The 26766-nt window shown below is 40.7% G+C and overlaps 1 protein-coding gene across 6 annotated transcripts in view; it reads right to left on the reverse strand.

Annotated features, from left to right (window-relative positions):
- The window catches only part of LOC117504820 (NLR family CARD domain-containing protein 3-like), a 73289-nt gene that overhangs the window by 36026 nt on the left and 10497 nt on the right, over positions 1-26766 (reverse strand). The window contains exons 1-2 of one of the 6 annotated variants that reach the window (XM_034164347.1): positions 6243-6295; positions 4353-4471 (exon numbers count right to left, since the gene is read on the reverse strand). The exons of 1 other annotated variant lie outside the window; for it this stretch is intronic. In XM_034164347.1, coding sequence (XP_034020238.1) covers positions 4353-4435 — 83 coding nt within the window. In that variant the 5' untranslated portion in view covers positions 4436-4471; positions 6243-6295. Of the gene's footprint in view, positions 1-4352; positions 4723-6224; positions 6296-26766 lie in introns of those variants that run through there. 4 more of the 6 variants (XM_034164348.1, XM_034164350.1, XM_034164352.1 and 1 more) reach the window with 4 other exon arrangements.

Here is a 26766-nt window from a genome sequence, read left to right on the forward strand (position 1 = left end):
CTCTTTCTCTCCGATTGTTCTGAGTTATTTTCATTAGTTATTTCCTCCAAACCATCAACATGTCTATTAGACCCCATTCCTACCAGGCTGCTCAAGGAAGCCCTACCATTAATTAATGCTTCGATCTTAAATATGATCAATCTATCTAATTTATCTAAATTCAGATAAAACTGAAGTTATTGTACTTGGCCCCACAAATCTTCGAAACATGGTGTCTAACCAGATCCTTACTGTGGATGGCATTACCCTGACCTCCAGTAATACTGTGAGAAATCTTGGAGTCATTTTTGATCAGGATATGTCCTTCAATGCGCATATTAAGCAAATATGTAGACTGCTTTTTTGCATTTGCGCAATATCTCTAAAATTAGAAAGGTCTTGTCTCAGAGTGATGCTGAAAAGCTAATTCATGCATTTATTTCTTCTAGGCTGGACTATTGTAATTCATTATTATCAGGTTGTCCTAAAAGTTCCCTGAAAAGCCTTCAGTTAATTCAAAATTCTGCAGCTAGAGTATTGACAGGGTCTAGAAGGAGAGAGCATATTTCACCCATATTGGCCTTTCTCCATTGGCTCCTTGTTAATTCCAGAATAGAATTTACAATTCTTCTTCTTACTTATAAGGTTTTGAATAATCAGGTCCCATCTTATCTTAGGGACCTCACAGTACCATATCACCCCAATAGAGTGCTTCGCTCTCAGACTGCAGACTTACTTGTAGTTCCTACGGTTTTTAAGAGTAGAATGGGAGGCAGAGCCTTCAGCTTTCAGGCTCCTCTCCTGTGGAACCAGCTCCCAATTCAGATTAGGGAGACAGACACCCTCTCTACTTTTAAGATTAGGCTGAAAACTTTCATTTTTGCTAAAGCTTATAGTTAGGGTTGGATCAGGTGATCCTGAACCATCCCTTAGTTATGCTGCTATAGACTTAGACTGCTGGGGGGTTCCCATGATGCACTGAGTGTTTCTTTCTCTTTTTGCTCTGTATGCACCACTCTGCATTTAATCATTAGTGATTGATCTCTGCTCTCTTCCACAGCATGTCTTTTTCCTGATTCTCTCCCCTCAGCCCCAACCAGCCCCAGCAGAAGACTGCCCCTCCCTGAGCCTGGTTCTGCTGGAGGTTTCTTCCTGTTAAAAGGGAGTTTTTCCTTCCCACTGTCGCCAAGTGCTTGCTCATAGGGGGTCGTTTTGACCGTTGGGGTTTTTCTGTAATTATTGTATGGCTTTTGCCTTACAATATAAAGCGCCTTGGGGCAACTGTTGTGATTTGGCGCTATATAAATAAAATTGATTTGATTTTGATTTATGTGGCAGTGAAGCAGCACAGACTGTAGAACATCAATGTTATTTATACACTGGCACCCAAATTAAGAGCACACAACCAGCAGTTCCTGTGATATGGCAGAACATTCACAGACACACACCAGAGCAGAGATGACAGGCAGCGTGTAGTGCAGTAGGTAAGGTTGAGGTTTGACCTTACCCATGTTAACCACCAGGGACGAGTATCAAGAACCGGTTCTTTTCAGGTATCATTAAGAAATGATTCGATCCACTGACATCAATAACCTTTTTGCTTAACGATTTCCTTATCGGTCCTTCAGAGTGGCTGTTGTTTTTGAGGATGTTTGTTGGGAAAATGATCATCTACCTGCACTGATTGCAGACCCTGCAGCGGGTCTGCAATCAACCACTTCTACTGCAGCTGTGCCTGAAGCAATGAAGCAGTGCTCCAATCCCCTGCTTCGTTGGTTCTTTGATTAGCTGCTTCTCAGAAGCGGCAAGTCCGCTTCTTAACCCCTCTCAAAGCCATTTAAAAGTGTCAATCATGAGTCAATTTTGTGCGCATTAAAGTCACCAACTGGGACTCTTGTCTTGTTGCAGGTAAGAAACGAGAATCGTCCTCCTGTTCCGTTGGCACAGCTCCAAATGCTGCGCGGCTCTCTGCCGAGTCATGTTAGAGTGCAAGTCAAAATGAATAATTTCAAACCAAATCGGTGTTTAAATCAAATGACACCTCTTTCCAAATGTTGTAATACAAACAATAAATTACAATCGACCAAAATGTTTTTTTCCTCCCAAAATGAGACGTCCTCCGTTCTTTATGAATTACACTGATCTTGATGTGTAGCTGGCTGAGCTCAGCAGTTACATTTGTGACAATGTCTGAAAGGAAATGTTTTTGTCAAAAACCACAGATTTGTTTATTTCTATTTTTGTCCAGAGTTTAAGGATCCAGTGACCAATTTCATATTTATTTACTTTAAGACTCAATAAAATGTTGTTGACATAGAAAACCTGTAAAGCCTACTTTTAGTACACAGAAAATTCACAAGAGGTATCGATGAGGGAATCGATAAACAATGGGCTCGATAAGTGGAATCAATAATTGTATCGATAAAATCTTATCAATACCCATCCCAATTAAGCGCTTTGGTGTGACTGCACTGAATTGAACATATGACTTATAATTAGGGATGGGTACCTTTTACATTTGAACCGATACGGTACCAATACCCGGTACCTGGGAATCGATACCGGGACGCAACGGCACCAATTTTCGGTACTTCTGTGCATTGGGTTTGAAGTAAAATCTCAAAAAATTACAACAGACCTATTTCTGAAATATAAACTTTAACAAATATGTCAAAACAACATGAAATTGTTCGTCTTGTAACAAGGCAATTGTTTCACAAATTTCTGTAACATAGAAACTCGTTACGCAACCCTACTCGCAGGCAGGCAAAAACTGTGCTGTCTTCAGCGTTGAGAAATGTCTTGTGCTTAACCAGGTGCTTCCTCAGATTAGATGTATTTCCACCTCTGGCCTTGCATTTTGCATCACAAATATTGCAGCGAGCATAATCTGCATCGCGTTTAGAAAAGTGGAGCCATGCTGTTTTGTTTATGAACCAGAGGCTGCCGCTTCTGACGTCATTATGCTGTGCATGCTGCGTTGATGTTCAGCTTGTAAAACTGTCCACTCTCCCACTCTCTCAAGCATAATGGTGCGTTTAAGTACCGAAACATGGTACCGTTTGACTTTACGTGAACAGATACCAGGTAGTACCGATGGAATTTGGTCGGTATCAAAAAGTACCAAATTCAGTACCCATCCCTACTTATAACTGTAGGTCATCACTTTTTTTTTTTTTTTTTTTTCTTTTTTTTTTAAGTCCAGCTGGTGGTATACAAGTCTGAATGGGTGAAGGCTGACTTAAAACCAAGCCCCCACCCTCTGGGGATGAAAACAAAAAGCAATGTCCTCGTCGTTTTCTTTTTAGTTGTGTCATAGAATGTGCACACTTAAAGATGAAATACAAAGCCAAATTAAATGATTGAATATAAATTTTACTTAATGTGTCCAATAATGCACCCATATCCTAAAAATTAAAAAGCCTTTCCATTAACGCTTTGTAATTTGCATTTATACCTTTTTTATACTTTTTTCTTTTACTTTGGGTAATTTGGGGCACTGAATCCAAATCCTGTGTTAGTTTTTGCCAATCACATTAAGTTTTTGAGATATGAAGACATATTTCTCATATCAAGCATTGAAGCAAAAGCTGCAGTCTCACACAATTTTTCAGCGCCATAAATGATATTATGGTTCTCACAGTTTGCAATACTGGTTTAAAAACTATGATTTTGAAGCTGCTTTTGTGCGATTAGTGGCGTCAAACTCGTGACTGAATAAACAATGTTTGCGTAATTCATCAATAGAGAACATGCAGATTGCAAAACAACATGATGTGATAGAGGAAATTGAGCTCAGATTTGGATTCAGCACCACAAACTGACCACAAATCAGTTCTCAAAGTCCATGTAAGAAGAGTTTTTTTTTTGTTGACAACTGTAATGTTTGAAATCAGTGGGAGCTGGTCACTAGAGGGCGCAATGGCATCGCAGCCTTAAAATACTGAGTTAAAGTCTGGATTGTTCAGTCACAGTCTGTCAGTGTGAATTTAAACTCACCGCGGGGTGTGCTGCTGTTCTCAATTTTTAGCTGCACTAACACATCCAGAGGATGCGCACAGAAACAGTGTGAATATGTTTGTAAAACTAACTACAGATCTGCTGCGTCTCCATCGCTGCTGTGAGACGACGCAAACTGTATTTTCAACTCCGAGCTGCTGCATAAATGGCAGACTAATAGCTTGCCACATCCAGCACCAACATGTTGAACATATGAGGACGGGATTACGTGTACCAACATCTCATACCAGTACTTTCATAATACCGTGACCCTGGATCAACCTCTATCATTAAGTGTGAACAATAATGGGGCAGTGATGTGAAGGATGACCTCTGACCTGGTCAACAATCACAGTTTCAAATCCTGGTCTCACCTCTGAGCTTTGATCTGGAGCTCAGGGTCCCCACACAAGCCGGTTTTCAGGGGTCCGTCCTTGGTGTCCTCACACTGATCCATAGCAGAGTCTTCTGTCTCTGTGTCACGTGACAAACTCTGCAGACAGATAAACTCAATTCAAGAAAAAATTAAATCTGCAGGAAATTGTTAATTTTTGTCAGATTTCTGGCAGCAGAACCATAGAATAATCGCGTGCACGTCACAGTGTTTGTCTCTGTAGTCTGCTCCATGCAGCAGGAGGACGGAGCTTTGGTCCAAGCAGAGACACTGACCCTCACTGTCTTACCCTCCTAACAGTTCCTCCACTGTCCACGTGAGGCTCCAGAAGAGAGCAGGTTCCCCTTCAAGTCCATGTTAAAATGTCTTTAGAAAACTTTAGAGCAGAACTTTTAGAGCAGAAATAAACATCCAACCACAGCCTGGGACAAAAACTGTTTTGGTCTCTATACATAGTTTCCTCTATGAGAACTGGACAGGAGTGAAGTTTATTTAACTTCTTACTTTAAGATATTTTAAACCATAAAGCTCTGTAAATTTTAGGGGTGTGGTCTCTGCGTGACAATGGCTCCACCTTTTATAGCATCTTTAGCTCAGTATTCACTCGATGCGTCTGCTCGCTGTTGTGTCTGTCGGAGTATTTAGCTCCATTAGCAGCAGTGGTTACTGACGCTCTGAAACGACGTAGGTGCAGGCGCAGCTGCCGCTCTGATCTCTTCCTCTGTCTTTTATGATGAAATAGCGCTGAATTTATGGGGAAATGATTGTTGTACAAAAGTTTCAGATATCTGTCACTGAGATAGATGATGACTGGAGGGCAGTTTGAAGCAGAAATGAGGTGATAATCAGTGAAGCGCGGCTAACGACGCATGTGCAGTGAAGGCAGGGCGGACCAATTTTTAGGGGGAGGGGCATTCGGTCGGCGACACCGGGTCTAAACCTTCAGGTGACGTCCAAACAGACCTTTGTCCAGGACAGACCGCCTGTGAAAAACTCCTCATTCCTCATCAGTTTTACTGCACATGTCCGTGTATTTTTTTCTTCTTTATAAGAGTTTGGTGTTTGCATTTGCGCCACAAAGTTTTAAAACACAATAAAATGTTCACACTTTTCTTTATAGCAGTTCTGTCATTTCAGAAATGCAACAAAAACAGCCACAAATCAGAAAAGCTGGAAATATATGTAAAATGAAGATAAAAATAAAAATGTTGCACTATTCCCAGTTTCTCCACTCACAGAAGCCAAAATTTCTTCCAGAGTTGTGTAATTATAGTACGATAGTAGAATATAAAGAAGGGGAAAAAAGAAAAAAAAATAGACAATATATTCGTCAATTGCAATTATTTGTCTGACAATTAATCTTCTCCAAAATTCCTAATCGTGACAGCCCTAAACAGCACCAGAACCGTAGTGGTGTTCTAAGCATAAGATCATTCACCACTTTAGTGAGATCCGTCTCTGTGGAATGATATTTTCTAAAAGCAGACAGCAGTGGCTCAAAGAGATTATTCTCAGTAAGATAGTCTATGAGCTGCCGTGAAACCACTTTTGTCAGAATTTTAAAGAAAAATAATAGATTTGATATCGGCCGATAGTTTTTCAATACACTAGGGTCAAGATTAGGTTTCTTAAGTAATGGTTTAATCACTGCAGATTTAAACATTTAGGAACAGATCCAGAAGTTAAAAAAAGATTAATAATTTCAAGCACAGTCAGCCCAAGAGTGGGCCACAGGTCCTTAAACAGTTTTGTTGGTATAGGATCAATAACAGGTTGTGCTTTTTGTTGACGTTACAAGTTTCGTCAGCATGCCTAGTGAGATACTGTCAAATTCAGTAAATCTAGGTAATACCTCAGTAATGGCGCCCACCTCAATAGCAGGGTATAGTGGCTGGATTAAGGCATGCTGGGATATGTTTAACCTGATGTCTTCAGTTTTCTTCTCAAAGTAATCCAGGAAATCTTGTGCTGTAAAAGGAGAGTGAAATACAGGTGGTTGTCCATGCATAAGTGTTGCCACCATGTTGAACAAGAGTTTAGGGCTGCAGCTATCGAATATTTTTGGAATCGAGTATTCTAATGATCAGATAAAAAAAAAAAAGTACTTTTGTATTTATAAACAATATCAGTAGTGGCAGGGCTCTCCCTGAGCAATGGCACAATGTCGGAGGGCAGAGGGCATCAAAAGGCTTATTTATATGAATGTTAAGTCACCAATGATCAGAATGTTATCTGCACTAGTTGACAAGTTAGAGATGAATGCACCAAATTCATCTAAGAATTCAGAATATGGGCCAGGAGCCTATATACAGTGACAAAGTAATACGGCTGATTTTTATTCTTCTGACCTTGGCAATGTATAATATCCTGAGCAGAGCAGAGAATCAGATGCTCAAACTAGTTATATTTGTGACCCCCAACAGCTAATAAGCTAAGTCTAGATATATAAATAAGAGAAACATCCCGCCTTGCTTTGCATCACAAGAGACGTGACTAAATGTATATGCTGGTAGGTAGGCCTCATTTAAGGGGAGGACAGCTGTAGGTGTAAGCCAGGTTTCACATAACCCAATCAGATCTAAGTGATGGTCCATAATTAGATCATTATCAACATTGATTTTGAGGACAGAGATCTTATGTTAATGAGATCCAGACTAAGGACCTCAGTGGGGATGACAGTTGGGCTGTTTGGATTTAGGGGTGGTTCCAGAGTAGCATATATAAGATGCCTGGAAGTTGGTTTAGCTTTGAGACCTTCCACATGAGTTGTAGGTAGCAGACACAAATATTTGATATTGCTGGAACAGCCAACAAGCCATCCTCAATTTCATCATCATCCAATGTAGTAACGGGTATTAAGTTGCAACACATATCCCTCTATGATTTTTATGGACACGTCTACGGAAGCAGGCCATAGTCTCAACTGCTGAATTTCCCTCCCTGGCAAATAAACTGCACTATCACCATAGTGGATTTTCTGCACTAATTTCCGTTAAGCTAATGGATTCCACACCCATATTTTTCACAAGCCTTGCAGGTCTCTAATCATCTGCTCCATGGCCTGCTGTAAAATCCTAATGTTACACTCCTTGTAGAGCTCTATCTATGTTTGCAGACAAGACGGTGGCACCTTCCACAGTAGGGTGAAGGCTGTCCGGCATCAGCAAGCCACAGCAGCCACAGAACGAAGGCCAGTTATCAATAAAACTAAAGCCTTGCCATCTACAAAATTGCACCAGCCACTGATTTAACAATGTTAGTCTGCTAAATGCCTCATCAGTACCCGGGAGGGAGAGCAGAGACTATTAATCGATGCCGACACATCTTTCTGACAAGGTCACAAGTTCTCTCTATGTCCATTTTGTGACTTCTGAGTGCTTCATCCTGACATCATTGGCACCGATGTGATTAACTATGTGACTGCATCTCGTGTCATGTTCCTCTGTCTGTCTACCCTACTGCAGCGTCAACACCCTAAGATGGGATGTAATGTCGGGAGCTCTGGCCCCATGAATACATTTACGTTCAGCCGGTGTCTGTAACCTGACTTTGCAGGTGATAGAATCTCCTATCACTAAAGCCCGGCGTTTCGGACTGGAGATAGGAGAGTAAGTCACCCGTGGGCTCAAAGAACTCACATCAGGCATATCCAAGGGGGAAAACCAGCTCACCTTGGCAAGTGTGACTGGGGTACCGCAACCAGGCACCAAGCCCTATGTGACTTCCTCCGTCTAACCAGAAAGCCGTCCTCCACAGCCAGTTGATGCTAATGGGCACACTAGCCGGCCCCAACACTAACCTCGTCAGGAGTGCTCCTAACATCCCATCGCCACTGAGCTAAAAAGCTGTTCTAGCTTACAGACACGGGTCTCTAAAAGAGTCACCCTATCTGCCAGCATCACACAGGATTTATGTAAAGAGTAACGTAATGTACTATGTGCACCATAAAATTTAACAGCATAGCCAAGCAAGTGTGCGCTAACCACTAACAAATATACTAACCAGTCCCAAGGTTCACAAAGGAGTAAAATAATGAGCCAAAATTCACAGCAGTTACACAGAAAAACAAACAAAAATATTAGACTGGTAAAAACAGCAATGAAAGAAATGGGGGGGGGGGGGGGGGGGAGTCGACCTAGCTAATGCAAGCTAACCACTAGCGATTCACAACAATCAATCAATCAATTTTTTATATAGCGCCAAATCACACAAACAGTTGCCCCAAGGCGCTTTATATTGTAAGGCAAGGCCATACCATCATTATGTAAAACCCCAACGGTCCAAAACGACCCCCTGTGAGCAAGCACTTGGCTACAGTGGGAAGGAAAAACTCCCTTTTAACAGGAAGAAACCTCCAGCAGAACCAGGCTCAGGGAGGGGCAGTCTTCTGCTGGGACTGGTTGGGGCTGAGGGAGAGAACCAGGAAAAGACATGCTGTGGAGGGGGAGCAGAGATCGATCACTAATGATTAAATGCAGAGTGGTGCTTACAGAGCAAAAGAGAAAGAAACAGTGCCTCATGGGAAACCCCCCAGCAGTCTACGTCTATAGCAGCATAACTAAGGGATGGTTCAGGGCCACCTGATCCAGCCCTAACTATAAGCTTTAGCAAAAAGGAAAGTTTTAAGCCTAATCTTTAAAAGTAGAGAGGGTGTCTGTCTCCCTGATCTGATTGGGAGCTGGTTCCACAGGAGAGGAGCCTGAAAGCTGAAGGCTCTGCCTCCCATTCTACTCTTACAAACCCTAGGAACTACAAGTAAGCCTGCAGTCTGAGAGCGAAGCGCTCTATTGGGGTGATATGGTACTACGAGGTCCCTAAGATAAGATGGGACCTGATTATTCAAAACCTTATAAGTAAGAAGAAGAATTTTAATTCTATTCTAGAATTCAACAGGAAGCCAATGAAGAGAGGCCAATATGGGTGAGATATGCTCTCTCCTTCTAGTCCCCGTCAGTACTCTAGCTGCAGCATTTTGAATTAACTGAAGCTTTTTACGGAACTTTTAGGACAACCTGATAATAATGAATTACAGTAGTCCAGACTAGAGGACATAAATGCATGAATTAGTTTTTCAGCATCACTCTGAGACAAGACCTTTCTGATTTTAGAGATATTGCGTAAATGCAAAAAAGCAGTCCTACATATTTGTTTAATATGCGCTTTGAATGACATATCCTGATCAAAAATGACTCCAAGATTTCTCACAGTATTACTAGAGGTCAGGGTAATGCCATCCACAGTAAGGATCTGGTTAGACACCATGTTTCTAAGATTTGTGGGGCCAAGTACAATAACTTCAGTTTTATCTGAGTTTAAAAGCAGAAATTAGAGGTCATCCATGTCTTTATGTCTGTAAGACAATCCTGCAGTTTAGCTAATTGGTGTGTGTCCTCTGGCTTCATGGATAGATAAAGCTGGGTATCATCTGCGTAACAATGAAAATTTAAGCAATACCGTCTAATAATACTGCCTAAGGGAAGCATGTATAAAGTGAATAAAATTGGTCCTAGCACAGAACCTTGTGGAACTCCATAATTAACTTTAGTCTGTGAAGAAGATTCCCCATTTATATGAACAAATTGTAATCTATTAGACAAATATGATTCAACCACCGCCGCGCAGTGCCTTAATACCTATGGCATGCTCTAATCTCTGTAATAAATTTTATGGTCAACAGTATCAAAAGCAGCACTGAGGTCTAACAGAACAAGCACAGAGATGAGTCCACTGTCCGAGGCCATAAGAAGATCATTTGTAACCTTCACTAATGCTGTCTCTGTACTATGATGAATTCTCAAACCTGACTGAAACTCTTCAAATAGACCATTCCTCTGCAGATGATCAGTTAGCTGTTTTACCACTACCCTTTCAAGAATTTTTGAGAGGAAAGGAAGGTTGGAGATTGGCCTATAATTAGCTAAGATAGCTGGGTCAAGTGATGGCTTTTAAGTAATGGTTTAATTACTGCCACCTTAAAGCCTGTGGTACATAGCCAACTAACAAAGATAGATTGATCATATTTAAGATCGAAGCATTAAATAATGGTAGGGCTTCCTTGAGCAGCCTGGTAGGAATGGGGGTCTAATAACATGTTGATGGTTTGGATGAAGTAACTAATGAAAATAACTCAGACAGAACAATCGGAGAGAAAGAGTCTAACCAAATACAGGAATCACTGAAAGCAGCCAAAGATAACGATACGGTCTTTGGGATGGTTATGAGTAATTTTTTCTCTAATAGTTAAAATTTTGTTAGCAAAGAAAGTCATGAAGTCATTACTAGTTAAAGTTAATGGAATACTCAGCTCAATAGAGCTCTGACTCTTTGTCAGACTGGCTACAGTGCTGAAAAGAAACCTGGGGTTGTTCTTATTTTCTTCAATTAGTGATGAGTAGAAAGATGTCCTAGCTTACGGAGGGCTTTTTTATAGAGCAACAGACTCTTTTTCCAGGCTAAGTGAAGATCTTCTAAATTAGTGAGACGCCATTTCCTCTCCAACTACGGGTTATCTGCTTTAAGCTACGAGTTTGTGAGTTATACCACGGAGTCAGGCACTTCTGATTTAAAGCTCTCTTTTTTAGAGGAGCTACAGCATCCAAAGTTGTCTCAATGAGGATGTAAAACTATTGACGAGATACTCTATCTCACTTACAGAGTTTTAGGTAGCTACTCTGCACTGTGTTGGTATATGGCATTAGAGACATAAAGAAGGAATCATATCCTTAAACCTAGTTACAGCGCTTTCTGAAAGACAAGACTGTAATTAAATAAGATGCACAGCAGATGCACTTTATGGCCCAGTCACACAGCACTTAATGAAGGGTGACGTAGCCCTGATGAAACAAGAATCTGGACTTTCATTGGACCGTCGATGGCATCGCTTTAACCTTCATGCAGCTTCGTTCATGCAGCTGACACTTCGTCAGGATTTTTAAACTGTTGAAAAATTTGAACGAAGGGCAATGAAAACCTCAGTTCGTCTGTGTTTCGTTTTGCTTTCAATGGGCTCAGGCACATTACATAGGACAGAATTAATCTTTTGTGTGGATATAATTATTATTTTGCCACAAGCAACTGTTGAATTTGAAACAACGAAAAAGTTGTGTAATTTCCGATCGGTACTGAATGCAGCATCAGCGGCAGTAGGAGCTCCTGCGTGCGCTTATTATTTTGTATTAAATATAACAATATGAGTGTAGGAATGACAATCCAGCCCTTATGTACATGTGGTAACGGGTAGATTAATCAAAATGATGATATAACGAGCTGTTCTGGAAGGAAGAATTCACGTTGTGGATCAGTGATCAGCTGGTGGAAATAACCGCCACATGAGTCAATGCGCGCGTTCACGCGCACTGATTAATTTTACTGCTCTGATATATTCAATCATCTTTACACTTATATTTATATTTATTCTCCCTTTTGACAGTTTTCTGTTATAAATCAATATATATGGCTTAGAACATAATACAGTAATACAGCAGTGACCACAGAACATTTTTTTTTGTTTTGTTTTTTTAAATTGGAGCACGACGGAGCACGCTGTGTGTCTACAGACAGTGTGGATTCTGATAATGATGGACATGATCCCTCTTTTGTTCTGGACAAGGAACCAGAGCAGGTGGTCCACCGACGTGCGTACAGATCTCCACAGATTCTGTTTGCAGTTTCTCCAGGACTCAGGTGCTATGAGCTCCGTCCCAGCGCCGAGTGTTGGATCAGACACACTGCTCCAGCTGTGGCTCCAGGCACGTTTCGTCGAGATCGTGAGCTTCAGTTTTGTTAAGTTCCTCTTTCGTCCCTTTTGCGCTCTTGGTTCGTAGGCTGTTCGGTGATGAAGCTCGTTCCTCCACCTTTTCTCAACGAAATGTGACTTTTTTACTTTTTTCCGTTTGTTCAGGAATCGTCGTGTGCCGTGTGACTGGGCCATAAAAACCAAAAGAAGTGCTAACCGGAAATAAAAGAAACTAATACAACCATGTAGAGCTTGGAAGAGCGTCACAACAGCAAACAATCAGTCGGAATGAAGGGGTGAGTGCATTAACATATAGAAATTTAGTTTTTAAGTTTGTATTATGATGTGTTTGGAAGTGTGGACATGCAAGAAAATTTTAGATATGAGAAGGTGGACCAATGACTGAATGAAATGGTGAATGAGGTTGTTAATTATGTCAACTGTAGAATTATTAATTATGTAAATTGTAGAAAGGCCCAACCAGGGACAAGAGTTGTGAATTAGCTGTAGCTATAAACTCTTTGTGGGCGCAGTTGCAAACATTGCTTGCTCTATGCTGGATTGCATTGTCCCTGTCAAATAAACAAATAAATTAAATAAGATTTCCATATTTTCAATGTTACTTTTAATATAAAATGAATAAAGTTGTGAGGTTATTGTAAATCATGTGTTAAATGCTTAGCGACCAGATTTATGTTTCCTCATGAATAAATCCAATTTGTATCATGTCCACATGAAGCAGTTATAAACTTCATTTAAAGGCACATTTATCAGTTAGTTCAGTTTAAACTGAATTCGAATCAATTAAAATCTTCATGAAATTAACAAGAGTCATCTGGTGGTCAAGTGGTTCTGAGATATGCTAACAAGGGTGGAAATGAAGGTTCAAACACCTTCGCTTACAACTTGGGGGGGGGGGGGATCGATATACTTGATAAAAAAAAAAAAGTACAAACAAACATATCAGGAACACACTTCAGAGCTATAACAAGATCTCCCCCAAAGGAAAATTCTTTGGAACTCACAATTAGGTGAAATAAGTTGGCATAAAACACGGCTGTGCCCTTCCAGTTTGCATTTCAATAAGGGAACTTATTTTATGTGAAAAAAGGGAGGTGTTCATGGACTGGCACCTCCCTACCTAGCTGACCAAATTAAACCTCACGTATCGGCCCGGGCTCTGAGTTCTCAGGGTGCAGGACTACTGTGTGTCCCTAGGGTGATAAGAAGTCTGCAGGTCACAGAGCTTTCTCTTATTGTGTCCTGTTCTGTGGAATGATCTCCCTGCATCAAAAAACAGTCAGATTCTGTGGAGACTTTCAAGTCCAGACTTAAGATGCACTTATTTTCCCTTTCGTATGACTAGCATCTGGCATAGTAAGTTTTACGCTTTTACTCTTTTAATTCATTTATAGTAATTGGAGCGTGCCGCGGCCTCAACTTTACGTAAATCTGGGTCTTTTAGTGAAGTTTAGGGCTAGTGGCCGGTGATCACCTTAGTATTCCTGTTTTTCTTGTTTAATGCTGACAAATTATACAGTATTTCTTGTCTTTCTGATGCCCGATTCTGTTTTTTCTCTCTGTTTAAGGTGCAGCTCCATCAGAGAGGGTGCGGTATTTGTGCTGGAGACCCTCCTGTCCTGTGCACCAACAGCATTTCCTGTATATTCGTTTGTGAATTGTTCTGTAATTTTGTTTGTATCATGGCCCAAGCAGAGGGTCACCCCTCTGAGTCTGGTCTGCTTGAGGTTTCTTCCTCAGAGGGAGTTTTTATTACCACTGTTGATCTGGGGGTTGGTAAGGTTAGACCTTACCTGTGTGAAGCGCCTTGAGGCAACTCTGTTGTGATTTGGCGAAATTGTGGACTCCAGGCTTTTTACAAACAGACAAACAAACGGGTGAAAACAACTCCCCTATGAAGGTTATGAGGTTATGTTATGATGTCATAATCTTTATATTTGCATCAAATATTTCCCAGGATGCACAGCATTTCTTGACTGTATGACATCACCATATTAATGACAGGTATTCAGCTGTGATTCTTTCCATTCTGTTAAATTTGTTGCTCGACTCATGATGATTTGACTCATCCACTGTCACTTTTTTTATGACGCGGTCATGAAATGTATATTATTTTCATGACACATTCACCCGTCCCTGATGACCTTTAACCCTAACCCCAATTGCCACGTGTCATGCCAAATTTTGTGATACCATCACGTGAATGATACCAAAATCTATTATATTTAGTGACAGTGTCATGAACTAATGGAAATCCCTTTTCATGATGCCATCAAGAACTTGGTGTGAGATCAGGTTGGACACGCAGATCAAATCACGGAGGTACAAATTAGGAAATACTGGTCAGAAAGGAAAAGTGTAAATGGACTAGAAACTTGGATAATTTAAGCTCTCTATCCTCAGAACTGACTGATTTTTGTCATTTTTGGTTCTTACCACAGCAAAGCTTCTGTCTCTGTCAAAGTCTTCCTTTAAGGCTCGTTCCCACAAGTACTGACCGCGGCACCAGCACGACTATCAAATCATCAGAGGAGAATCTTGGTGAGTCTTCAACACTCCTGGTTAAGTCCTGATTGTAAAAGTCATTGGAGCCTTTGCAGTCAAGTCGTGGTCATTCTTCCATTATGATCAATCAACTTCTACGCCATAAAAAGGCCATGGCGCTGTCACAGAGAAGCCTTGCAAGTTGACGGAATGTGCTCAAGATTCACCACAACTATGATGTGGTGTATTTGTGGACAGTCAAAGTCAAACTTGTGTATTGTGTGAACTTGACCTCTACTGGTGGTTGGCTCTCACTGCAGTATTGTATCACTTCCTGTTCCGGAGCACAGCGGTGTTTTTCTGTATCCGTTTGCTGTTTAATCTGCGTAGTTAGATTGATCAAGATAACTAGATAATTTATTTCACAGTGTAATCTTCACGTGCCTTAACTAAAGCACTCTCTCTGCTGAATCACCTCTAAATTATTTACACATTATTCACTTCGTGTGTTTTTAGGCATCCGCTAGCTTAGCGCAGCTATTAGCTGTTAGCCGGTTTAGCATGGTGGCTTCTCCTGTCTCTCCCGCACTTTTCTGCACTGGGTGTGAAATGTTTAGTTATTCCTCGGCCTCCTTTAGCAGTAATGGTACTTGTAATAAGTGTAGCCTGTTCGTAGCTTTGGAGGCCAGGCTGGGCGAATTGGAGACTCGGCTCCGCACCTTGGAAAATCCTACAGCTAGCCAGGCCACTGTAATTGGTGCGGACAAAGGTAGCTTAGCCGCCATTAGCTGTCCTCCAGCAGATCCAAAGCAGCCGAGAAAGCAGGCCGGCTGGGTGACTGAGGAAGAAGCGTAGTTCTAAACAGAAGCCCCGTGTACACCACCAACCCGTTCACATCTCTAACCGTTTTTCCCCACTCGACGACACACCTGCCGAGGATCAAACTCTGGTTATTGGCAACTCTGTTTTGAGAAATGTGAAGTTAGCGACACCAGCAACCATAGTCAATTGTCTTCCGGGGGCCAGAGCAGGCGACATTGAAGGAAATTTGAAACTACTGGCTAAGGCTAAGCGTAAATTTGGTAAGATTGTAATTCACGTCGGCAGTAATGACACCCGGTTACGCCAATCGGAGGTCACAAAAATTAATATTGAATCGGTGTGTAACTTTGTAAAAACAATGTCAGACTCTGTAGTTTTCTCTGGGCCCCTCCCCAATCGGACCGGGAGTGACATGTTTAGCCGTATGTTCTCCTTGAATTGCTGGCTGTCGGAGTGGTGTCCAAAAAATGAGGTGGGCTTCATAGATAATTGGCAAAGCTTCTGGGGAAAACCTGGTCTTGTTAGGAGAGACGGCATCCATCCCACTTTGGATGGAGCAGCTCTCATTTCTAGAAATCTGGCCAATTTTATTAAACCCTCCAAACCGTGACTATCCAGGGTTGGGACCAGGAAGCAGAGTTGTAGTCTTACATACCTCTCTGCAGCTTCCTCCCCTGTCATCCCCTCATTACCCCATCCCCGTAGAGACGGTGTCTGCTCCCAGACCACCAATAACCAGTAAAAATCTATTTAAGCATAAAAATTCAAAAAGAAAAAAATAATATAGCACCTTCAACCACACAGACTAAAACAGTTAAATGTGGTCTATTATTAGGTCTCTCTTCTAAGTCCTTGTTAGTAAATGATATAATAATTGATCAACATATTGATTTATTCTGCCTTACAGAAACCTGGTTACAGCATTATGTTAGTTTAAATGAGTCAACACCCCCGAGTCACACTAACTGTCAGAATGCTCGAAGCACAGGCCGAGGAGGAGGATTAGCAGCAATCTTCCACTCCAGCTTATTAATTAATCAAAGACCCAGACAGAGCTTTAATTCATTTGAAAGCTTGACTCTTAGTCTTGTCCATCCAAATTGGAAGTCTCAAAAACCAGTTTTATTGTTATTATCTATCGTCCACCTGGTCCTTAGTGTGAGTTTCTTTGTGATTTTTCAGACCTTTTGTCTGACTTAGTGCTTAGCTCAGATAATTATAGTTTATAATTTAACATCCACATAGATGCTGAGAATGACAGCCTCAACACTGCATTTAATCTATTATTAGACTCAGTTGGCTTCACACAAAATGTATATGAGCCCTCCCACCACTTTAACCACACTTTAGATCTGTTCTGACATATGGCATAGAAAACTGAAGACTTAACAGTACAACCATGGGAAAAATTATGGAATCACCGGCCTCGGAGGATGTTCATTCAGTTGTTTAATTTTGTAGAAAAAGACTATTTGCAGGCCATGACATTGACCCTATGTGTCTTTTTGCAAGGAATGTTTTCACAGTTTTTGCTCTATGGCAAGATGCATTATCATCTTGAAAAATGATTCATCATCCCCAAACATCCTTTCAATTGATGGGATAAGTGTCCAAAATATCAACGTAAACTTGTGCATTTATTGATGATGTAATGACAGCCATCCCCAGTGCCTTTACCTGACATGCAGCCCCATATCATCAATGACTGTGGAAATTTACATGTTCTCTTCAGGCAGTCATCTTTATAAATCTCATTGGAACGGCACCAAACAAAAGTTCCAGCATCATCACCTAGCCCAATGCAGATTTGAGATTCATCACTGAATATGACTTTCATCCAGTCATCCACAGTCCACGATGCTTTTCCTTAGCCCATTGTAACCTTGTTTTTTTCTGTTTAGGTGTTAATGATGGCTTTCATTTAGCTTTTCTGTATGTAAATCCCATTTCCTTTAGGCGGTTCTTACAGTTCGGTCACAGACGTTGACTCCAGTTTCCTCCCATTTGTTCATTTGTTTTGTTGTGCATTTTCAATTTTTGAGACATTGCTTTAAGTTTTCTGTCTTGACGCTTTGATGTCTTCCTTGGTCTACCAGTATGTTTGCCTTTAACAACCTTCCCATGTTTGTATTTGGTCCAGAGTTTAGACACAGCTGACTGTGAACAACCAACATCTTTTGCAACATTGCGTGATGTTTACCCTCTTTTAAGAGTTTGATAATCCTCTCCTTTGTTTCAATTGACATCTCTCATGTTGGAGCCATGATTCATGTCAGTCCACTTGGTGCAACAGCTCTCCAAGGTGTGATCACTCCTTTTAGATGCAGACTAACGAGCAGATTGATTTGATGCAGGTGTTAGTTTTGGGGATGAAAATTTACAGGGTGATTCCATAATTTATTCCTCAGAATTGAGTGAGTCCATATTTTTTTCCCTTGCTGGTCTAAAAAAGTAACCGTTACTGACTGCCACAATTTTTTTTCCTGATTCTTATAGCGTTTCTTAAAGCCAGGAAGTTGGCATTTGAAATGACTTTAGTTTTGTGTCATGTCTGTGATCTGCTTTTTTTCTACAAAATTAAACAACTGAATGAACATCCTCCGAGGCCGGTGATTCCATAATTATTGCCAGGGGTTGTATTCCCTGAAAACCCCCTTTTGTCTAATCATTTCTTAATAACATTTACATTTACTTTAATGGACTACCCAGCAGTGGGGAATAAGTTTCATTACATTAGAAGTCTTTCTGAAAGCGCTGTAACTAGGTTTAAGGATATGATTCCTTCTTTGTTATGTTCTTCAATGCCATATACCAACACAGTGCAGAGTAGCTACCTAAACTCTGAGTGAGATAGATTATCTCGTCAATAGCTTTACATCCTCATTGAGCACAACTTTGGATGCTGTAGCTCCTCTGAAAAAGACAGCCTTAAATCAGAAGTGCCTGACTTCGTGGTATAACCCACAAACTTGCAGCTTAAAGCCGATAACCCGTAAACTGGAGAGGAAATGGCGTCTCACTCAAAGATCATTGATTTCTATCAGAGACACATCTTATCATTAGGCTTTACACTCATGCCCTCTGGGGCGCTATCAGATGCCCCAGATGAAACTAATCGCTATTCAATGTCTTTTATTCTTTCTGCGATTAGACTCCTGAACACTGGCTGAGGATTTTGTCCTTGTTTTTAACCTTGATTCTGTGATTGTCATTTAGCATATACCTATGTAAATGTTATGTCTTTGTTTTTATGGTTGGCCAGGGGGTCTGCAATGAATTGCTCTTCAAGGGACTAATAAGTATTCTGATTCATTAATTTAGAAGATCTTCATTTTAGTATGGAAAAAGAGTCTTTGCTCTATAAAAAAGCCCTCCGTAAAGCTAGGACATCTTACTATTTATCACTAATTGAAGAAAATAAGAACAACCCCAGGTTTCTTTTCAGCACTCTAGACAGGCTGACAAAGAGTCAGAGCTCTATTGAGCCGAGTATTCCTTTAACTTTAACTAGTAATGACTTCATGACTTTCTTTGCAAATAAAATTTTAACTATTAGAGAAAAAAATTATTCATAACCATCCCAAAGACATATCTTTATGTTCGGCTGCTTTTCATTAATGCTGGTATTTGGTGACACTCTTTCTCTCCGATTGTTCTGAGTTATTTTCATTAGTTATTTCCTCCAAACCATCAACATGTCTATTAGACCCCATTCCTACCAGGCTGCTCAAGGAAGCCCTACCATTAATTAATGCTTTCGATCTTAAATATGATCACATCTATCTAATTTATCTAAATTCAGATAAAACTGAAGTTATTGTACTTGGCCCCACAAATTTCGAAACATGGTGTCTAACCAGATCCTTACTGTGGATGGCATTACCCTGACCTCCAGTAATACTGTGAGAAATCTTGGAGTCATTTTTGATCAGGATATGTCCTTCAATGCGCATATTAAGCAAATATGTAGACTGCTTTTTTGCATTTGCGCAATATCTCTAAAATTAGAAAGGTCTTGTCTCAGAGTGATGCTGAAAAGCTAATTCATGCATTTATTTCTTCTAGGCTGGACTATTGTAATTCATTATTATCAGGTTGTCCTAAAAGTTCCCTGAAAAGCCTTCAGTTAATTCAAAATTCTGCAGCTAGAGTATGACAGGGTCTAGAAGGAGAGAGCATATTTCACCCAATATTGGCCATTTCTCCATTGGCTCCTTGTTAATTCCAGAATAGAATTTACAATTCTTCTTCTTACTTATAAGGTTTTGAATAATCAGGTCCCATCTTATCTTAGGGACCTCACAGTACCATATCACCCCAATAGAGTGCTTCGCTCTCAGACTGCAGACTTACTTGTAGTTCCTACGGTTTTTAAGAGTAGAATGGGAGGCAGAGCCTTCAGCTTTCAGGCTCCTCTCCTGTGGAACCAGCTCCCAATTCAGATTAGGGAGACAGACACCCTCTCTACTTTTAAGATTAGGCTGAAAACTTTTCATTTTTTGCTAAAGCTTATAGTTAGGGTTGGATCAGGTGATCCTGAACCATCCCTTAGTTATGCTGCTATAGACTTAGACTGCTGGGGGGTTCCCATGATGCACTGAGTGTTTCTTTCTCTTTTTGCTCTGTATGCACCACTCTGCATTTAATCATTAGTGATTGATCTCTGCTCTCTTCCACAGCATGTCTTTTTCCTGATTCTCTCCCCTCAGCCCCAACCAGCCCCAGCAGAAGACTGCCCCTCCCTGAGCCTGGTTCTGCTGGAGGTTTCTTCCTGTTAAAAGGGAGTTTTTTCCTTCCCACTGTCGCCAAGTGCTTTGCTCATAGGGGGTCGTTTTGACCGTTGGGGTTTTTCTGTAATTATTGTATGGCTTTTGCCTTACAATATAAAGCGCCTTGGGGCAACTGTTGTGATTTGGCGCTATATAAATAAAATTGATTTGATTTTGATTTATGTGGCAGTGAAGCAGCACAGACTGTAGAACATCAATGTTATTTATACACTGGCACCCAAATTAAGAGCACACAACCAGCAGTTCCTGTGATATGGCAGAACATTCACAGACACACACCAGAGCAGAGATGACAGGCAGCGTGTAGTGCAGTAGGTAAGGTTGAGGTTTGACCTTACCCATGTTAACCACCAGGGACGAGTATCAAGAACCGGTTCTTTTCAGGTATCATTAAGAAATGATTCGATCCACTGACATCAATAACCTTTTTGCTTAACGATTTCCTTATCGGTCCTTCAGAGTGGCTGTTGTTTTTGAGGATGTTTGTTGGGAAAATGATCATCTACCTGCACTGATTGCAGACCCTGCAGCGGGTCTGCAATCAACCACTTCTACTGCAGCTGTGCCTGAAGCAATGAAGCAGTGCTCCAATCCCCTGCTTCGTTGGTTCTTGATTAGCTGCTTCTCAGAAGCGGCAAGTCCGCTTCTTAACCCCTCTCAAAGCCATTTAAAAGTGTCAATCATGAGTCAATTTTGTGCGCATTAAAGTCACCAACTGGGACTCTTGTCTTGTTGCAGGTAAGAAACGAGAATCGTCCTCTGTTCCGTTGGCACAGCTCCAAATGCTGCGCGGCTCTCTGCCGAGTCATGTTAGAGTGCAGTCAAAATGAATAATTTCAAACCAAATCGGTGTTTAAATCAAATGACACCTCTTTCCAAATGTTGTAATACAAACAATAAATTACAATCGACCAAAATGTTTTTTTCCTCCCAAAATGAGACGTCCTCCGTTCTTTATGAATTACACTGATCTTGATGTGTAGCTGGCTGAGCTCAGCAGTTACATTTGTGACAATGTCTGAAAGGAAATGTTTTTGTCAAAAACCACAGATTGTTTATTTCTATTTTTGTCCAGAGTTTAAGGATCCAGTGACCAATTTCATATTTATTTACTTTAAGACTCAATAAATGTTGTTGACATAGAAAACTGTAAAGCCTACTTTTAGTACACAGAAAATTCACAAGAGGTATCGATGAGGAATCGATAAACAATGGGCTCGATAAGTGGAATCAATAATTGTATCGATAAAATCTTATCAATACCATCCCAATTAAGCGCTTTGGTGTGACTGCACTGAATTGAACATATGACTTATAATTAGGGATGGGTACCTTTTACATTTGAACCGATACGGTACCAATACCCGGTACCTGGGAATCGATACCGGGACGCAACGGCACCAATTTTCGGTACTTCTGTGCATTGGGTTTGAAGTAAATCTCAAAAAATTACAACAGACCTATTTCTGAAATATAAACTTTAACAAAATATGTCAAAACAACATGAAATTGTTCGTCTTGTACAAGGCAATTGTTTCACAAATTTCTGTAACATAGAAACTCGTTACGCAACCCTACTCGCAGGCAGGCAAAAACTGTGCTGTCTTCAGCGTTGAGAAATGTCTTGGCTTAACCAGGTGCTTCCTCAGATTAGATGTATTTCACCTCTGGCCTTGCATTTTGCATCACAAATATTGCAGCGAGCATAATCTGCATCGCGTTTAGAAAAGTGGAGCCATGCTGTTTTGTTTATGAACCAGAGGCTGCCGCTTCTGACGTCATTATGCTGTGCATGCTGCGTTGATGTTCAGCTTGTAAAACTGTCCACTCTCCCACTCTCTCAAGCATAATGGTGCGTTTAAGTACCGAAACATGGTACCGTTTGACTTTACGTGAACAGATACCAGGTAGTACCGATGGAATTTGGTCGGTATCAAAAAAGTACCAAATTCAGTACCCATCCCTACTTATAACTGTAGGTCATCACTTTTTTTTTTTTTTTTTTTTTCTTTTTTTTTTAAGTCCAGCTGGTGGTATACAAGTCTGAATGGGTGAAGGCTGACTTAAAACCAAGCCCCCACCCTCTGGGGATGAAAACAAAAAGCAATGTCCTCGTCGTTTTCTTTTAGTTGTGTCATAGAATGTGCACACTTAAAGATGAAATACAAAGCCAAATTAATGATTGAATATAAATTTTACTTAATGTGTCCAATAATGCACCCATATCCTAAAAATTAAAAAGCCTTTCCATTAACGCTTTGTAATTTGCATTTATACCTTTTTTATACTTTTTTTCTTTTACTTTGGGTAATTTGGGGCACTGAATCCAAATCCTGTGTTAGTTTTTGCCAATCACATTAAGTTTTTGAGATATGAAGACATATTTCTCATATCAAGCATTGAAGCAAAAGCTGCAGTCTCACACAATTTTTTCAGCGCCATAAATGATATTATGGTTCTCACAGTTTGCAATACTGGTTTAAAAACTATGATTTTGAAGCTGCTTTTGTGCGATTAGTGGCGTCAAACTCGTGACTGAATAAACAATGTTTGCGTAATTCATCAATAGAGAACATGCAGATTGCAAAACAACATGATGTGATAGAGGAAATTTGAGCTCAGATTTGGATTCAGCACCACAAACTGACCACAAATCAGTTCTCAAAGTCCATGTAAGAAGAGTTTTTTTTTTGTTGACAACTGTAATGTTTGAAATCAGTGGGAGCTGGTCACTAGAGGGCGCAATGGCATCGCAGCCTTAAAATAACTGAGTTAAAGTCTGGATTGTTCAGTCACAGTCTGTCAGTGTGAATTTAAACTCACCGCGGGTGTGCTGCTGTTCTCAATTTTTAGCTGCACTAACACATCCAGAGGATGCGCACAGAAACAGTGTGAATATGTTTGTAAAACTAACTACAGATCTGCTGCGTCTCCATCGCGCTGTGAGACGACGCAAACTGTATTTTCAACTCCGAGCTGCTGCATAAATGGCAGACTAATAGCTTGCCACATCCAGCACCAACATGTTGAACATATGAGGACGGGATTACGTGTACCAACATCTCATACCAGTACTTTCATAATACCGTGACCCTGGATCAACCTCTATCATTAAGTGTGAACAATAATGGGGCAGTGATGTGAAGGATGACCTCTGACCTGGTCAACAATCACAGTTTCAAATCCTGGTCTCACCTCTGAGCTTTGATCTGGAGCTCAGGGTCCCCACACAAGCCGGTTTTCAGGGGTCCGTCCTTGGTGTCCTCACACTGATCCATAGCAGAGTCTTCTGTCTCTGTGTCACGTGACAAACTCTGCAGACAGATAAACTCAATTCAAGAAAAAATTAAATCTGCAGGAAATTGTTAATTTTTGTCAGATTTCTGGCAGCAGAACCATAGAATAATCGCGTGCACGTCACAGTGTTTGTCTCTGTAGTCTGCTCCATGCAGCAGGAGGACGGAGCTTTGGTCCAAGCAGAGACACTGACCCTCACTGTCTTACCCTCCTAACAGTTCCTCCACTGTCCACGTGAGGCTCCAGAAGAGAGCAGGTTCCCCTTCAAGTCCATGTTAAAATGTCTTTAGAAAAACTTTAGAGCAGAACTTTTAGAGCAGAAATAAACATCCAACCACAGCCTGGGACAAAAACTGTTTTGGTCTCTATACATAGTTTCCTCTATGAGAACTGGACAGGAGTGAAGTTTTATTTAACTTCTTACTTTAAGATATTTTAAACCATAAAGCTCTGTAAATTTTAGGGGTGTGGTCTCTGCGTGACAATGGCTCCACCTTTTATAGCATCTTTAGCTCAGTATTCACTCGATGCGTCTGCTCGCTGTTGTGTCTGTCGGAGTATTTTAGCTCCATTAGCAGCAGTGGTTACTGACGCTCTGAAACGACGTAGGTGCAGGCGCAGCTGCCGCTCTGATCTCTTCCTCTGTCTTTTATGATGAAATAGCGCTGAATTTATGGGGAAATGATTGTTGTACAAAAGTTTCAGATATCTGTCACTGAGATAGATGATGACTGGAGGGCAGTTTGAAGCAGAAATGAGGTGATAATCAGTGAAGCGCGGCTAACGACGCATGTGCAGTGAAGGCAGGGCGGACCAATTTTTAGGGGGAGGGGCATTCGGTCGGCGACACCGGGTCTAAACCTTCAGGTGACGTCAAACAGACTTTGTCCAGGACAGACCGCCTGTGAAAAACTCCTCATTCCTCATCAGTTTTACTGCACATGTCCGTGTATTTTTTTCTTCTTTATAAGAGTTTGGTGTTTGCATTTGCGCCACAAAGTTTTAAAACACAATAAAATGTTCACACTTTTCTTTATAGCAGTTCTGTCATTTCAGAAATGCAACAAAAACAGCCACAAATCAGAAAAGCTGGAAATATATGTAAAATGAAGATAAAATAAAATGTTGCACTATTCCCAGTTTCTCCACTCACAGAAGCCAAAATTTCTTCCAGAGTTGTGTAATTATAGTACGATAGTAGAATATAAAGAAGGGGAAAAAAGAAAAAAAAAATAGACAATATATTCGTCAATTGCAATTATTTGTCTGACAATTAATCTTCTCCAAAAATTCCTAATCGTGACAGCCCTAAACAGCACCAGAACCGTAGTGGTGTTCTAAGCATAAGATCATTCACCACTTTAGTGAGATCCGTCTCTGTGGAATGATATTTTCTAAAAGCAGACAGCAGTGGCTCAAAGAGATTATTCTCAGTAAGATAGTCTATGAGCTGCCGTGAAACCACTTTTGTCAGAATTTTAAAGAAAAATAATAGATTTGATATCGGCCGATAGTTTTTCAATACACTAGGGTCAAGATTAGGTTTCTTAAGTAATGGTTTAATCACTGCAGATTTTAAACATTTAGGAACAGATCCAGAAGTTAAAAAAAGATTAATAATTTCAAGCACAGTCAGCCCAAGAGTGGGCCACAGGTCCTTAAACAGTTTTGTTGGTATAGGATCAAATAAACAGGTTGTGCTTTTTGTTGACGTTACAAGTTTCGTCAGCATGCCTAGTGAGATACTGTCAAATTCAGTAAATCTAGGTAATACCTCAGTAATGGCGCCCACCTCAATAGCAGGGTATAGTGGCTGGATTAAGGCATGCTGGGATATGTTTAACCTGATGTCTTCAGTTTTCTTCTCAAAGTAATCCAGGAAATCTTGTGCTGTAAAAGGAGAGTGAAATACAGGTGGTTGTCCATGCATAAGTGTTGCCACCATGTTGAACAAGAGTTTAGGGCTGCAGCTATCGAATATTTTTGGAATCGAGTATTCTAATGATCAGATAAAAAAAAAAAGTACTTTTGTATTTATAAACAATATCAGTAGTGGCAGGGCTCTCCCTGAGCAATGGCACAATGTCGGAGGGCAGAGGGCATCAAAAGGCTTATTTATATGAATGTTAAAGTCACCAATGATCAGAATGTTATCTGCACTAGTTGACAAGTTAGAGATGAATGCACCAAATTCATCTAAGAATTCAGAATATGGGCCAGGAGCCTATATACAGTGACAAAGTAATACGGCTGATTTTTATTCTTCTGACCTTGGCAATGTATAATATCCTGAGCAGAGCAGAGAATCAGATGCTCAAACTAGTTATATTTGTGACCCCCAACAGCTAATAAGCTAAGTCTAGATATATAAATAAGAGAAACATCCCGCCTTGCTTTGCATCACAAGAGACGTGACTAAATGTATATGCTGGTAGGTAGGCCTCATTTAAGGGGAGGACAGCTGTAGGTGTAAGCCAGGTTTCACATAACCCAATCAGATCTAAGTGATGGTCCATAATTAGATCATTAATCAACATTGATTTTGAGGACAGAGATCTTATGTTAATGAGATCCAGACTAAGGACCTCAGTGGGGATGACAGTTGGGCTGTTTGGATTTAGGGGTGGTTCCAGAGTAGCATATATAAGATGCCTGGAAGTTGGTTTAGCTTTGAGACCTTCCACATGAGTTGTAGGTAGCAGACACAAAATATTTGATATTGCTGGAACAGCCAACAAGCCATCCTCAATTTCATCATCATCCAATGTAGTAACGGGTATTAAGTTTGCAACACATATCCCTCTATGATTTTTATGGACACGTCTACGGAAGCAGGCCATAGTCTCAACTGCTGAATTTCCCTCCCTGGCAAATAAACTGCACTATCACCATAGTGGATTTTCTGCACTAATTTCCCGTTAAGCTAATGGATTCCACACCCATATTTTTCACAAGCCTTGCAGGGTCTCTAATCATCTGCTCCATGGCCTGCTGTAAAATCCTAATGTTACACTCCTTGTAGAGCTCTATCTATGTTTGCAGACAAGACGGTGGCACCTTCCACAGTAGGGTGAAGGCTGTCCGGCATCAGCAAGCCACAGCAGCCACAGAACGAAGGCCAGTTATCAATAAAACTAAAGCCTTGCCATCTACAAAATTGCACCAGCCACTGATTTAACAATGTTAGTCTGCTAAATGCCTCATCAGTACCCCGGGAGGGAGCAGAGACTATTAATCGATGCCGA

The sequence above is a fragment of the Thalassophryne amazonica genome, chromosome 23 (assembly GCF_902500255.1).
Source record: "Thalassophryne amazonica chromosome 23, fThaAma1.1, whole genome shotgun sequence".
Classification (NCBI taxonomy): Eukaryota; Metazoa; Chordata; class Actinopteri; order Batrachoidiformes; family Batrachoididae; genus Thalassophryne; species Thalassophryne amazonica.